The sequence below is a fragment of the Microplitis mediator genome, chromosome 9 (genome assembly GCF_029852145.1).
Source record: "Microplitis mediator isolate UGA2020A chromosome 9, iyMicMedi2.1, whole genome shotgun sequence".
Lineage (NCBI taxonomy): Eukaryota > Metazoa > Arthropoda > Insecta > Hymenoptera > Braconidae > Microplitis > Microplitis mediator.
In genome coordinates, this window is record NC_079977.1 from 7,155,351 (window position 1) to 7,170,754 (window position 15,404).

A 15,404-nucleotide genomic window follows, 5' to 3' on the forward strand; every position below is an offset into this window, starting at 1 on the left:
AAAAAAAAAAAACGAAAAAAAAATTTTTTTATCACTTTTTGGAGGTGGGCCGCTCTGCCCCACAAAAAAAAATTTTTTTTTTTCAGAATTTTGGCAAAATGTCCATAAATTTGTTCGAAATAGGACAAAAGCAAAGTGATCTTATGGTTGAAAGCCACAAAAAATAATAATTGGCTTAGGGGGGCCGCTCTGCCCCACCCTCCCCTACATTCTACAATTTGAAGCAAGTAATAATATAACGTATATAAAATCAATTGTTTAACACTGAAATTTTTATTTATCATACTGAATGTTTTTTTACTTTTTTACAGTAAACTTTAATGTTCTAAACAGCGAATGTTGAATCTAAAACGTTAAATTATTATAATTTCATTTTTTTATCTACGAAACAGTAATTTCTATTACTTTGTATCATGATTTATTTACAGATAAACTTTAAATTTCAATATTTAAATTAAGATTATTATAATTTATTCTATAAAAGCACGAAATTACTGTTCGAAATCTAAATTTTTAGTTATCAATTTATTAATTTATATAATTTATTTTTTTGCGGGTACTAAAAAATTATTAAATAAAATAAAAAAATATCTTTGACTAGGATTCGAACCCAATACCTTTGGATTCAAATGAAAAATTCTATTTTTTTTTTTTTTTTAATATTTAAGCCGAGCCCACTACCTGTAAATAAAGATTTAAAGTGAAAAGTCTTATGACTTAAGAACTATTAAAGTTATCTTAATAATTTTTACTCTTTATCTTAATTTTAATTAGAATATAAAGAATAAAATCATTCTAGAATCGAATATATATAGTTAGCTTACTAATTGGCGCGTAACTAATTCTCAGTACTAATTTATCGTCTTCCGTTGAAAGTTTAACTAAATGTGACGATTAAAAGTATTGAAAATATTAACCGGGGGTAACAAGCAATTTATTTTAATATTAATAATAATTATAATTATATATAATTATTAGACTGGGCCAAAAAAATTGACTACATTTTTTTTTCTTAGCTATATCGAGAATATTATTCAGAATGACAAAAAAAAAATTTCATGAAAGTTTGAGCCCTTAATATTAATTTTAAGAGGTCTATCATCGCTATTTTTTATTTTAATTCATAATTTGATGTTTTAAGTCAGAATTGCTAAAACATTGGAGTAAAAAAAATTCATTTCCACTTATTCTTATGTAAAATTGAATTCCCTACAAAAAAGATCTGATTGAAAATTTTTGTCAGACAAGCCGTTTCCGATTAATTAAGCTTAATAAATTGATGTATTTTTTCGATTTAACATTTTTACTTTTGAATTTTGTAACTGACGAATCAATCAATATCTAATAAAGACCATGACAGATTTTTGAAGGAAATTTAATGGTCTACAAAAAAGGTCTCTTAACATTTTTTGCTAAATTCACTCCTTCGAAAGTTATTCGAGGTTGAATTTGAGTCAAAACGATTTCAATAACGTTAATAACTTTCGAAGGAGTGAATTTAGCAAAAAATGATAAGAGACCTTTTTTGTAGAGCAATAAATTTCCTTCGAAAATCTGTCATGATCTTTTTTAGATATTTCTTGATTCGTCAGTTACAAAATTCAAAAGTAAAAATGTTAAATCGAAAAAATACATCAATTTATTAAGCTTAATTAATCGGAAACGGCTTGTCTGACAAAAATTTTCAATCAGACCTTTTTTGTAGGGAATTCAATTTTACATAAGAATAAGTGGAAATGAATTTTTTTCACTCCAATGTTTTAGCAATTTTGACATAAAACATCAAATTATGAATTAAAATAAAAAATAGCGATGATAGACCTCTTAAAATTAATATTAAGGGCTCACACTTTCATGAAATTTTTTTTTTTTGTCATTCTGAATGATATTCTCGATATTGCTAAGAAAAAAAAAAATAGTCAATTTTTTTGGCCCAGTCTAATAATTATAATTCATGACGCATTTCCACTAGTTTCATATTAGTTGGTTAGCGAGTATTGTTGTATTATTAAGTGAATAACGTGACTGTGTTAATTAATAACTTTTCTTATAGGGGCCGGGGAGAAAAGTTCAGAGGATGGGGCTGAAGATAAAGCCAACAGCGTCATAACAGCCATGGAGGAAAGAATGAAGCAACGAGAGCTCGAGAAACCGGAAATATTCGAGCTTATTCGGTGAGAATAATTTTATATTTATCATTATATTTAATTAATATTATTGTTAATAGATGCAACTGGTAACTTGATCGCTATTAGTAATTTTAATCATCCATAAAACTAAAAAAAAAATGAATATATCTATATGTTGATTATTGCCAGTGGCAAATTAGGTCAGTGTAATATAAAAAATTTCCAGCATACGATTCTCGATTCGGACATTAAATAAATCGAAGTTAAAGTTCTATAAATCAGATGCATCGTCTTAAAGTTATAAAAGATCAAACCAAAAAGTGATCAACTAGCCCCGTCCTACCCTACTAAAAAATCTTCCATAATACCTCGGGTTTATTACAATGTGTCTCATATATATTTTTTATCATATAATTATACATAAATAATCTAATATATATTTTACCTATCTAACGAGTTAATAAAAGTTTCATGTCACGAAATGGCGGCCGTGTTGCATCCATGCAAATTTTTATGATGACTTTAGATACCCATATATATTTTATATACAACTTCATGTCTACATATATATAATTTAATATAAATATATAAATTCATATATATTTTATTTATGACCACAGATAATAATATCTCGTCAAAATGGTGTCTGCATTATAACGTTTTTTAATTAACACCCTATACAATATGACTTTATGCGAGCGCATGAATTAAATATAAATTGGTACATAACCTATTTATGAGCGTCTATATTTAAATTCGTATTTAAAAAACAAAATAATCTATAGCAAACCATTAAATCTGATTCACGCAAAGTAATAAAATTCATTTTCTGATATCCGTAACAAGTAAAATACCATTACAATTTTTTAAATAATGCAAAATCAGATAATTTATAGCCCAGCAGTTAACTACGTAAATTATTGAACCAGCAGTTTAGATAATTTTTTAAAAACTAAAATATAAAGCAAATTGTCAACAATTAAAAATTAAAACTAATAGCGATCAAGTGAAAAAATTTTCAAATTTACATTAAACAATTACTTTCTTGCTCTTTGTCTAAACTTAAGTTTCAAATTGAAAAGCGTCAATCGAATGTCGAAAAAATATTACTATGATTTAATGAAATTATCATTAGATTGTAAATATTTAATTTAATAAATCAACAGTTTAGTTAATTAAATATAGATTATATTTATGACCGAGTTTATTTATAAAGCAAATCGGTCGATTTACGATTTTAGGACAAGAGAGTTAACGTTAATTGATTTGATTTGATTTTTTTTTTTTTTTTTTTTTTTTTTTTTTGTAAGATATAAATTAATACTTAAGTGACATGTAAGTAATATTAAGCAAATGGTGAGTTTATTGAATGACGAATCACGGTTCACGGTAATATTTAACGTGACTATCGGAGTTTAGGTCAGTTTTTGGAATCGACAAGGAAGCTCACCTCAATTACTCGACTTCAGTCAAGCAATCTGTGCTGGACGGCATGAGCAAGTCGTCCGCTAAAATCGCCATCACAGGTTTGTTGGGTGATATATATATATACCTGTATATATTGAGGATACTACGATTAGATATTCCAATTAATCTAAATAAATTAATTCATAAATAAGCTTCCGCTCCAAGTAATAGAAGTATTTTGGCTGACCAGCTCTTGCTGTTACACGTGTAACAGTTTTATTGTGCTCATGTGTGTCTGTTTTATTTGTGTGTTGATTGGGTGACTTTTATTTATCGTTTTTTTTTTATTTTTAAACAAACGAACAGGGAAGTTTCATTGGTATTTTAAGGGTGTGTAATTTTAACGAATAATTTTTAGAGCTCATGAATTTTGGAAATGAAATCTTTATAACTATTGCGTTTTTTTTAACGGAATAAAAATCATATATGAATCATGTGGGTCATATATGGATCATATAGGGGAAGGGGGGGGCAAAAGGGGGTAGGGTAGGCAAAACGGGGTACCCCCAAAATTTGATAAAAAAAAATTTTATATATTTTTTATATTTTAAATGGTTTTTAAACATTCCAAAATCACTTCTGTAAATATAATTAAGCGTTACTTTGAATTTTTTTGGTAAACTTTTTCAAAAATCAATTGTCATTTGAAAATATCAATGACGTTTGTTTTATGATAAAAACTATTAAAAAATTTTTTTCTTCTTTTGTAGCCAATAAACATGTAAAATATAATTTTTCTTCATGTAAATTACTTACAAAAAAATTCAACTTAATCAAATGCGTTTAAAATCCAGAAATTTTTTTTTTTATTCCTTTTTTAGGGGGTACCCCACTTTGCCCGCAGAAATGAAAAATTTTTTTTTCAACGGTAACTGAAAATTTCGTCTATTTACTTTGAATATCATTAAAAAAAAAAAGATTTAGCGTATTTGAGTCCTCGAAAACTTGGTATTTTCTTAAGTACCCCCTTTTGCCCCTCCCTCCCCTATGTTCATATATCTATACATGAGGTATATCTGCTCATATATACAGTCGAATCGCTTTATGAGTCCGCCTAGAGGGGTGTAGGGGAATACAATTCCAAGAATACCCCCACTTCTGCTCAGCAGTCGAACGCCGTAACTCACATTTCCCCTACTTTGCAAGCGTGTGAGTGTGTACATGATTATTTTCGTAGTTATAGAGGGGGAATGTCTTCCAAGAAACATAAGTCGGCGGACTCATAACGCGACTAGACTGTAAATTATATGATACTTAAATAGATTGAACATTTATGCTCCAGAAAATTTCTGTCTTGTTTTTAAATCTTTTAAAATAAAGTTACATAAAAAATGTATAGAATCAAATTTGTAGAAAATTTCATTCCCTATAAAATTAAACTCATACATTTTTATCGTATCTCTAATAATTTAATCAAAATGTAAAATTTTAAAACTTTGTAAAATCATTTTTTATCATTCATGCGATATAAGTGCTATCTTAGCGCACGCTCTTTTGTTCGCCAAATAGTTGTTTGCCCATTCAACTGTTTCCACGACATTTGTGTGCGTTATACGATTATCTGCATACGACAAGTAAATTTGAGTGCGACAAGTAAAAAGCTACTTGGCGAACAAAACAGCGAGCACTAAAATAGTACACCGCATTAATAATAAAAAAAAGTATGTTCAATTCGTGCGGTGTTGCCGATCACTTCATTCGTGCGCTCAACTTTGCTCTCGTGGGCAATCGACAACTTACAACACTAGTAGTACAATATACTATTTCACATTTCGAGTCTTAGCCTTAAAAACTTAAAGTCTGATTAAACTACACAGTAGAAAATTTTGTGTTCTTAAGTATAAAAATTCAATGGTTAAATATTTTGTGTGAATATTTGACACCATCAAGTGTAAATTTAACTAAAATTGAATGTGTTGTCTGATCTCAACAAGTTTTAAACTTGTATTATTGTTTGACACAAGTATAGTGTGTTAAATTAACACAAAAAATTTAGCGGACCATTTGAGACATGTGATTTGTGTTAAATTTAACACAATTTTTTCAACTGTGTACCAAAGATACTAAAAAAAATGTATAAAAACAAATTTCACGGAAAAAAGAGCAATTGAAAAATTACAGTTTCTACAGTAAAAATAGGCCTTCCGGGCAAAAATCTTTAAACATTAAAGCTTAAACTGTAATTTTAGAAATTTTTTATAGTAATAAAATTAATACAACTTTAAACAGCAAATTTTACAGTTTAAATCGACAATATCGAGTTTGAAACTGTAATATTTGTTATTTCTGAACAAAAAACGTAATTTTTACAGCTTCAGACTCGAAGCGCTTTATTACTATACGAAACTGTAATTTTTCAACTGCTCTTTTTTCCGTGTTGTACAGAATTTCACTCCCTACAAAATTGTACACACCGAAAACATCAATCTGCGAACAAATACGCGTACACTGAGAGAAAAAAACGGTTTTCTGAACTAAGGAATCGTAGTTCACAGACGACTCAGCTATTGAAGTCAGTTTCAGTAACTAATACGCCACAGTAAAGTGCTCTACGACTACATAGTCGTTCTTACTATTTTTAGTTACATATACTAAGATAGCAATAATGAACATAACTAGTTTAGGGAAAGTTTTTATTACTATCAGTTTAAAGTTAACATAACTATAATTTATATTGTAGTAAGCAATTTATTCTTAGTCTAATAAACATTAAGATTATTGTGATGTTAATAATGTACACTTAGTTCTTCAGATCATTTATAATAGTAGCAATAAGTATTTGTGTCTAGATGTACACACTAGAAAATCGAACTTTCTGCGAATGTACTAATTTGACTTATTGTAACTAAACATTCATAGTTACCATTGCCATAATTTAGTATTGCAAGAAACAAAATTATTTAGCGATCTGTAGTGCAAATTTTGTTTTATTGTTACTGAATTCTTTTTTCTTTAATAGCCAACATTTATGTGATAAATACTGAAAATTTTTTTTCTATTACATTAAATGTACTTGATGTTTTTCTATTATTACAAAAATTATTTTAGGAAACATTAATGTTAAACATTAATGTCATAATGTAATTTAGTACATACTATATTACAATCAAAAATGATACTAGTCACTCTGTCAAATAACAGAGAAGTACTGATGCCAGAATTGTTCTCAAGCTTGGAATATAATACTTCTGAAATAAGTTTCTTACCAGGGACACTACAAAAAGTGGGCGCGATCTAGTGGCGAGCACCGAACTACTCCCAATGCTGTTGCCTTGCTCTGATGACTTCCCTCTCCTCCATATATATCCTTTCTCCCAAGAAATTTATCCCTTAGTTTAAGCAACTATTCTGTTTTGGTTGGACGTGAAAAGTTCTTCCGCTAAATAATAGTACTCATTAAGAGAAATTTTATTTTCTTTAAACAAAAAAGTGCAGATTGCTACAAAAAACTAATACATCTTGCTTCAAAAAAATATCTAATATTAAGAAATAAAAACTTCTGTAACAATTAAAAATTTATCTTGAATTTTTATCTCGAATCGAAATATTTTTTTTCAAGTCAACATATTCCCACGCTTAAATCGAAAAATTTTTACTTATTTAAAGAGTTTTAATTTCTCAATATAGGAGATATTTTTTGTAGCAAGATATGTTAGTTTTTAGTAACAATTGCATTTTTTAGTTTGAAGAAAATAAATTTTGTCAGAATAACTACTATTTTTTTAACGCGAGAATTTTTGTATGCTTCAACCAAAAAAAAAAAAAAAAAAAAGTTGTTTAAGCTAAAAGGAAAATTTCTTGGGAGAAAAGATATATATTATCTTGATTGATTTTCATTTTAATAAATAATTCCGAATTGATTGACAACAAAAAATTTTTACACGCCATTTTGGTATAAAAAAAAATTTTTTTTCACTTTTTCAATCGATCTTCACATTTTTAACAATTCGGAATTGATAAGCAAAAAAAATGTTTGATACGCTTCTTTGGCTCAGCAGACCCAATAAGGCGTATATTTTGCAGTACGCACTTTTAGCAATAGGATCGGAATTTATAGCCAGGGAAACTAAATACTAATGGTATTCATAACTATATTCTCCTTTGAATTTTTTTTTACATTCGATTATTAGTCAGCAGAAATATTCTATAATCATTAAATTAACTGGAAATTGATTGTTTAGACAACTAAGATGAAATAGTACGGTTGATACTTTTGTCAGTAGTAAAAGAAACTAAATAAATGCAGTTCTATGAGACGGCAACTAAACTCTTAGTTGAGTCAACTATTAAAATTATTTCTACCAACTATCATACAGTCACTAAGCTAACATAGTTACTGTATCTATATTATGTTAATCGACCCAATGATAAAGGTAATATTGTGTTCACTACCAAGCCTTGATTTATAAAGATTGAAGTTTTGTAGTGACCATAATGAGGCAAAAATAGTTTCTTAAGTTTAGTTAATGTAACTATTTTTTCGTGCTGATTCACACTAGTATATAGTTCCAGTAACAATAAAAATTGGTTAGGGAGACTATATTTTTATATCTGTCGCTGAATAGTTCAGGTTACTAAGCACTTTTCTCTCAGTGTATGATTATTCCTGAAATCAATGATGATGTTAAACAGTTTGGGTGCTGATATCGTGGCCACATTGTCCTCACAAACTGGAGATAGTTTCTCGCTTGACTCCACTTCTCAATCACAAACATACGAATACACATTACCGTTTACATATTAATTAACGTTATAGACATTTATATTTATATATATAAATACTATTTATACCACACAACATTATATTAATTATAATAAATCATCCAGGCATCGAGCCAGATAACCAGGGCTTCAGGAGACCAGGAAACATATCTAAGGCTTTATTAATTTAATATTTAATATTTATTGTCATTCATAATCGTGATAAATGCATGTTGATGTTTTTTTTACTCACAATCATAAGCACACGTTGCACAATAAAATTTTTTTTCATCAGAGTATCAATTTATCAATTTCAAAATTACTTATAATTGTGGGAAATTTATTGATATTAATTTCGGTTTTCGTCTTTTTACAGCCCGATGAAAAAAGATTTTATACAATTATATATAATTGGATAGAAAAAATGGCCCGATCCAATTGTATACAATTTGTATAGAAATTGTATATAATTCTATACAAATTGTATACAATTCTATATAATTATATACAATTCTATATATTGCAATTATATAGAATTGTAAATAATTATATAGAATTGTAAATAATTATATAGAATTGTATATAATTTGTATAAATTGTATATAATTATATAGACTTGTATACATTTTGTATAGAATTGTATACAATTTTTATACAGTTGTATACAATTGGATCAGGCCATTTTTTGTATATAATTTTATACAATTGTATAAAATCTTTTTTCATCGGGAGTTTTTTTATCCGTCTTACAGTAATCAATTAATCAGTTAACTAATTTCAGTCTAAACATTTTAAGACCAGTGCGTTGCAGAAAAATTCAATATTTTTATGTACTAATGAATGTTACACAGTTAAAAATTTTGTGTATTTGTGTTAAAAAATTATTTGGTTAATTTTTTTGTGTTGATTTTCAACACAGGAATCTGTTAATTCAACACAAACCGTTTGTCTTGTTTTACTTCAACTGATTTTTTATGTTAAATGATTAGAAAATCTGGAATGTAACTCATTTCTTGTGTTATTCGAAAATTAACATAAAATTAGTGTTGTTTAACTAAACAATCCCGCGTGTTTCTTCATTACTATAATCGAGCGAAGCATTGTACCAGCATTGTCTGCAAGGAAACTTGGATTATAATTGATTAACAATTAAATATAATCATAGAGAGCTTGAATATTTTTATGATCAGGTTCAATGATTTTTTTATTTTCATTTCACGGGAGGATAATTCGTAGCTCCGTTTTTTAAAAAAACCACAGAAAATCGGACTAATTGTTTGCTAAATTGACAAAAGTACTATGGTTAAATCAGTATACTTGAGTCGGTTCGGTTATGTCCTTATATTTATTAGGTACACTGAGAGAAAAGTGCTTAGTAACCTGAACTATTCAGCGACAGATATAAAAATATAGTCTCCCTAACCAATTTTTATTGTTACTGGAACTATATACTAGTGTGAATCAGCACGAAAAAATAGTTACATTAACTAAACTTAAGAAACTATTTTTGCCTTATTATGGTCACTACAAAACTTCAATCTTTTTAAATCAAGGCTTAGTAGTGAACACAATATTACCTTTATCATTGGCTCGATTAACATAAATTAGATACTGTAACTATGTTCGCTTAGTAACTGTGTGATAGTTGGTAGAAATAATTTCAATAGTTGACTCAACTATAAGAGTATAGTTGTCGTCTCATAGAACTGCATTTATTTAGTTCCTTTTACTACTGACAAAAGTATCAACCGTACTATTTTATCTTAGTTCTCTAAACAATCGATTTCTAGTTAATTTAATGATTATAGAATATTTCTGCTGACTAATAATCAAATGTAAAAAAAAATTCAAAGGAGAATATAGTTATGAATACCATTAGTATTTAGTTTCCCTGGCTATAAATTGCGTTCTTAATGCCAAAAGTGCGTATTGCAAAATATACGCCTTATTGGTTCTGCTGAGCCAAAGAAGCATATCAAACATTTTTTTTGCTTATCAATTCCGAATTGTTAAAAATGTGAAGATTGATTGAAAAAGTGAAAAAAAAAAAATATTTTTTTATACCAAAAGGGCGTGTAAACATTTTTTGTTGCCAATCAATTCGGAATTATTTATTAAAGTAAAAATCAATCAAGATAATATTTATCTTTTCTCCCAATAAATTTTTCTTTTAGCTTAAACAATTTTTTTTTTTTTTTTTTGTTGAAGCATACAAAAATTCTCGCATTAAAAAAATAGTAGTTATTCCGAGAAAATTTATTTTCTTCAAACTAAGAAATGCAATTGTCAATAAAAACTAACATATCTGGCTACAAAAAATATCTCCTATATTATCTCTCTAAAACTAAATAAGTGAAAATTTCACTAATTGAAATAGTGATCTTAAAATTCACTACAAAATTAGTGATTTTGAATTAGATTCACTAATTCATTAGTGATTCCCCGGATTCTACAATGATTACTAGTGGCGCCTCGCTTAAGGACTTTTTATTCTGTCATAGAATTATCAAATTCAGGGAAAAATTAATTACGATAATTTTTAAATACAACTGAACAGTAGTAATTAAGGTAAGTTAATTAAATAAAACCTAATTTAGTTGCTAAATGATACATCTTGTTATTTTTTAATAGCTTTATATTTTTACTCCAACTCTTTTTATCGAACCTTAATCAAAACCATCATTGACAATAGAATCAGGTTATGAGTATAATTATGATATAAATATTTACCATACGAAAATAATTTTAATTGTTAATTTAGTCGATCAAGTTGCTAAAAAAATTTTATAATCAATTACAAATAATAATAATAATAATAATAATAATAATATTTTGATACAATATTATTAGCAACGATCCAATATTTTTCCAAATAAATCCTCGTCAACAAGTGAATTAGTACATTTTTGACTAATTCAATCAGTGAAATTTTCACTAATTCTATATGTTGTTTTTTTTACTAATTCAAAAAGTGAATAGTCACTAATTCATAGTCGTATACTTTGGACAATTTAGATTAGTGAATATTCACAAGTAATTAGTGGTTTTTCACTAATTTAGTTTTAGAGAGTAAGAAATTAAAACCCTTTAAAAAGGTAAAAATTTTTCGATTTAAGCGTGAGAATATGTTGACTTGAAAAAAAATATTTCGATTCGAGATAAAAAATTCAAGATAAATTTGGACTTGTTACAGAAGTTTTTATTTCTCAATATTAGATATTTTTTTGAAGCAAGATATATTAGTTTTTTGTAGCAATCTGCACTTTTTTGTTTGAAGAAAATAAAATTTCTCGGAATGAGTACTATTATTTAACGCAAGAACTTTTTATGCTCGAACCAAAACAGAATAGTTGCTTAAACTAAGGGATAAATTTCCTGGGAGAAAAGATATACATGGAGGAGAGGGAAGTCATCAAAGCAAGGCAACAGCAGCAGGAGTAGTTCGGTTTTCGCCACTAGATCGCGCCCACCTTTTGTAGTGTCCCTGGTAAGAAACTTATTTCAGATGTATTATATTCCAAGCTTGAGAATAATTCTGGCATGAGTATTTCTCTGTTATTCGACAGAGTGACAAGTATCATTTTTGATTGTAATATAGTATTTACTAAATTACATTAAGACCTTAATGTTTAACATTAAGGTATCCTAAAATAATTTTTGTTATAATAGAAAAACATCAAGTACATTTAAGGTAATAGAAAAAATTTTTTTGTATTGATCACATAAATGCTGGCTATTAAAGAAAAAAAAAATTAGTAAGGATGAACCCAAACCTGCAGTACAGATCGCTAAATAATTTTGTTTCTTGCAATACTTACTTATGGAAATGGCAACTACGAATGTTTAGTTACAATAAGTCCAATTAGTACATTCTCAGAAAATTCGATTTTCTAGTGTGTACATCTAGACACAAATACTTATGGCTACAATTATAAATGATCTGAAGAACTAAGTATACATTATTAACATCACAATAATCTTATTGTTTATTAGACTAAGAATAAATTGCTTACTACAATATAAATTATAGTTATGTTATCTTTAAACTGATAGTAATAAAAACTTTCCCTAAACTAGTTATGTTCATTAATGCTATCTTAGTATATGTAACTAAAAATAGTAAGAACGACTATGTAGTCGTAGAGCACTTTACTGTGGCATATTAGTTACTGAAACTGACTTCAATAGCTGAGTCGTCTGTGAACTACGATTTCTTAGTTCAGAAAACCGATTTTTTCTTTCAGTGTACTTCTAACACGACAAGTCTATTAAATTTATACAAATTTTCTGTTAATATAACAGATTTTATGTGTTCAATTATTTAACACAAAATTTGTGTTAAAAATCAACACAAACGCAACCCATATAAAAATCTTGTTCAAGGCTTGAGCAAGCCTGGTCTCAAGTTCGATAGACGTTAGTGTCTTTTCCTACCTATGTGTCTTGCTGCAGATACTTGTGGCAAGATTTCAATAGCAAGTCTAGTGCAAGCCTTACACAAGAAATTCGTGCCAGATTATAACTCAATTCTGGAGAAAGACTATAGTTGAAAGTAGTTGCGCATGGCTTGCTCAAGATCTGCTCAAGTCTTAAAATGGACCTTGAGCCTTGAGCAGATCTTCAGCAAGCCATGCGTAAGTACCTGCCATAAGTTACTGGTCCAAGAAATGCGCCAGAAACTTTTAAACTGCACCGTATCTAAGATGTCTTCAATATTCTTGTGTACAATGCCTTGTACAGTTTCACAACTCCCATTTACCAGCGAGACGACAACTCATTTCCATCTGACTCTCTCTCTCGCGGTTACTACTTTACTCTACTCTAACAACTGTTCCCATAACATAACTTGAACTTTCTACGTAATTTATTTAAACAATATGGTTAATAGTGACGTTGCCCTCGCGGACTCGGGATTACTCCGAAATCATGGTGAAATTTCGGTGAAATCATAGTGAAATGACAGTGAAATCACTGTAACTTTGTGCCATTTGCTTACTGTGTGATAATTATCATCCGATGGTAATTTTATGATGATTTCACCATCGATTCACAGTAGAATCACAATAGCATAACAGTCAATTTACAGTAGTATAGCTGTAAGTTGACAGTAGTATTACTGTGTATTTACAGTGATTTCACTATCAGTTTATGCTGGATCTGCAGTGCTTCAGTCATGCTTTCTCAGTAATAATACCGTGATCATACAGTGATTTCACAGCAGTCTTACTATAGATTCTTCGTGAAATCACAATAATATCGCTGTGAATTGACAGTAATATTACTGTGATTTCTTAATCATTTAATCCTGGATCTGCTTAGTTTTCATCGAGATTTAGGGGCAATATTGAGATCCTATATTTATTGATTCAAAGATAATAATAATAAAATTAATAATAATATTATAATAGCAACAATAATCCTAATCTTGGTTTTTCAATAAATAATTTTTCTTGTTTAAAAAAATTATTTAGTATCCCCATCCCTTTTTACGACTTCATGTAATTATTCCTCTGGAGGATTACATGCTATTTTTTTACCCTCGGTAAAGAAGGAATTTTATTTTTTTTTAACGCATGATGGGACTCGAACTGCCGACCCTTCGATTGAGAGTAGCTTAAGTCATGTACTTTAGCCCGCTCGGCCACCACACGCATTCGGAACTGAATATTTAATCTGTTACTTCATGCTATTCAATACTATATATACTCAAGACTAAGCTATAAGAAAAATTATTTTATTAAATACTATAAAATTAAAAGAATTCGATATTTATCAAAAAAAAATTTTTGCCTTCATTTGTAAATCATCAAGTTTTCTTAATTTAAGAATATTTTATTTTAAATTATGATAAATAATAAATATTTACTATTGAAATATTAATCTAAATGATATTCTCTTTATTTTTTGCAGTAGTTTAAATTCAATTTATACAGTTTTAAAAAAAAAGTTATTCAATTTTTTTATTTATTTATTTTTTTTCATAATTCTGAAGAATTTTACCGTCTTAAGCTTTTATGAAATTAACTAAATTAGACAATTACAGATAAAGTTTCGCTCAGAAATTCCTAAAATAGCTAAATTTATAATAAATAAAATACATTTGTGCCCAAATATTTGCTAAACTTACAAATAATTATAGGAGCATTTATGAAATAATTGATATTATTTTTTTTTAAATTCCATTTCTATCGATTAATGACATTAAAAATTCAAATTTTTTATTTTGAAATTGGATTAATGATAGATGTACCGTATCAGATCACTATCAAAGTAGAGTGAAATCATGGAGAAAACGCTAATAATTTGCTGTGAAAATATCATAGAATCACAGTGCTAATACTACTAGGTTTTCATGGGATCACGGTAAATTCATGGTTAAACCACTATGAACTGACTGTGAAACTATTGTAAAGTCACAGAGTTAACACTGTCAGATTACTATGGAATCACAGTGAATTCGTAGTGAAATCACGATAAACTGACTGTGAACCCATGATAAAGCCTCAGTGTTACCATTGTTGAGTTACCATAAATCGATAGCTGATCGACAGTAAAATTATCATGAAAGTATGGTAATTTAATTGTAAAATTACTGTAAAATTACTATATAACCAGAGTGACGAAATGGCACAAAACGACTGTGAATTCACTATGAAATTACCATCAATACACAGTAAACTTACGGTAAAATTGATTTCACTGTGATTTCACAGTAACCCCGAATCCGCGAGGGTGGTCCTTCGAGCCAGTATAAAAATGTAGAAATAAAAATATTCCATTGTCAAGATTCATTTTAAACAAAATAACTGATGATGATTTGATTCTTAGGGCCAGTATAAAAATGCAGGAATAACAATATTCCATTATCAATATTAAAGTAAAAAATCAGGTAATTAAGTAACCAATTAACGTTATATAATTAATTGAGCAATTATTTTTTAGTTATCTGCGCGCAAGGACTTATTGCCAACGACAGAAACGGTACTTCAGATCCCTACGTAACAGTTCAAGTAGGTGAAGTTAAGGAACGTACAAGAACAATAACTCAAGAATTAAATCCCGTTTGGCATGAAAAGTTTTACTTGTACGCATAATTATTTCTCAAGC

The 15,404-nt window shown here is 28.2% G+C and overlaps 1 protein-coding gene across 1 annotated transcript in view; it reads left to right on the forward strand.

Annotated features, from left to right (window-relative positions):
- Positions 1–15,404, forward strand: part of LOC130674921 (protein unc-13 homolog B-like) — a 34,485-nt gene that overhangs the window by 7,178 nt on the left and 11,903 nt on the right. Inside the window, exons 3-5 of the mRNA XM_057480375.1 lie at positions 2,054–2,174; positions 3,549–3,655; positions 15,240–15,381. Coding sequence (XP_057336358.1) covers positions 2,054–2,174; positions 3,549–3,655; positions 15,240–15,381 — 370 coding nt within the window. The remainder of the gene's footprint in view (positions 1–2,053; positions 2,175–3,548; positions 3,656–15,239; positions 15,382–15,404) is intronic.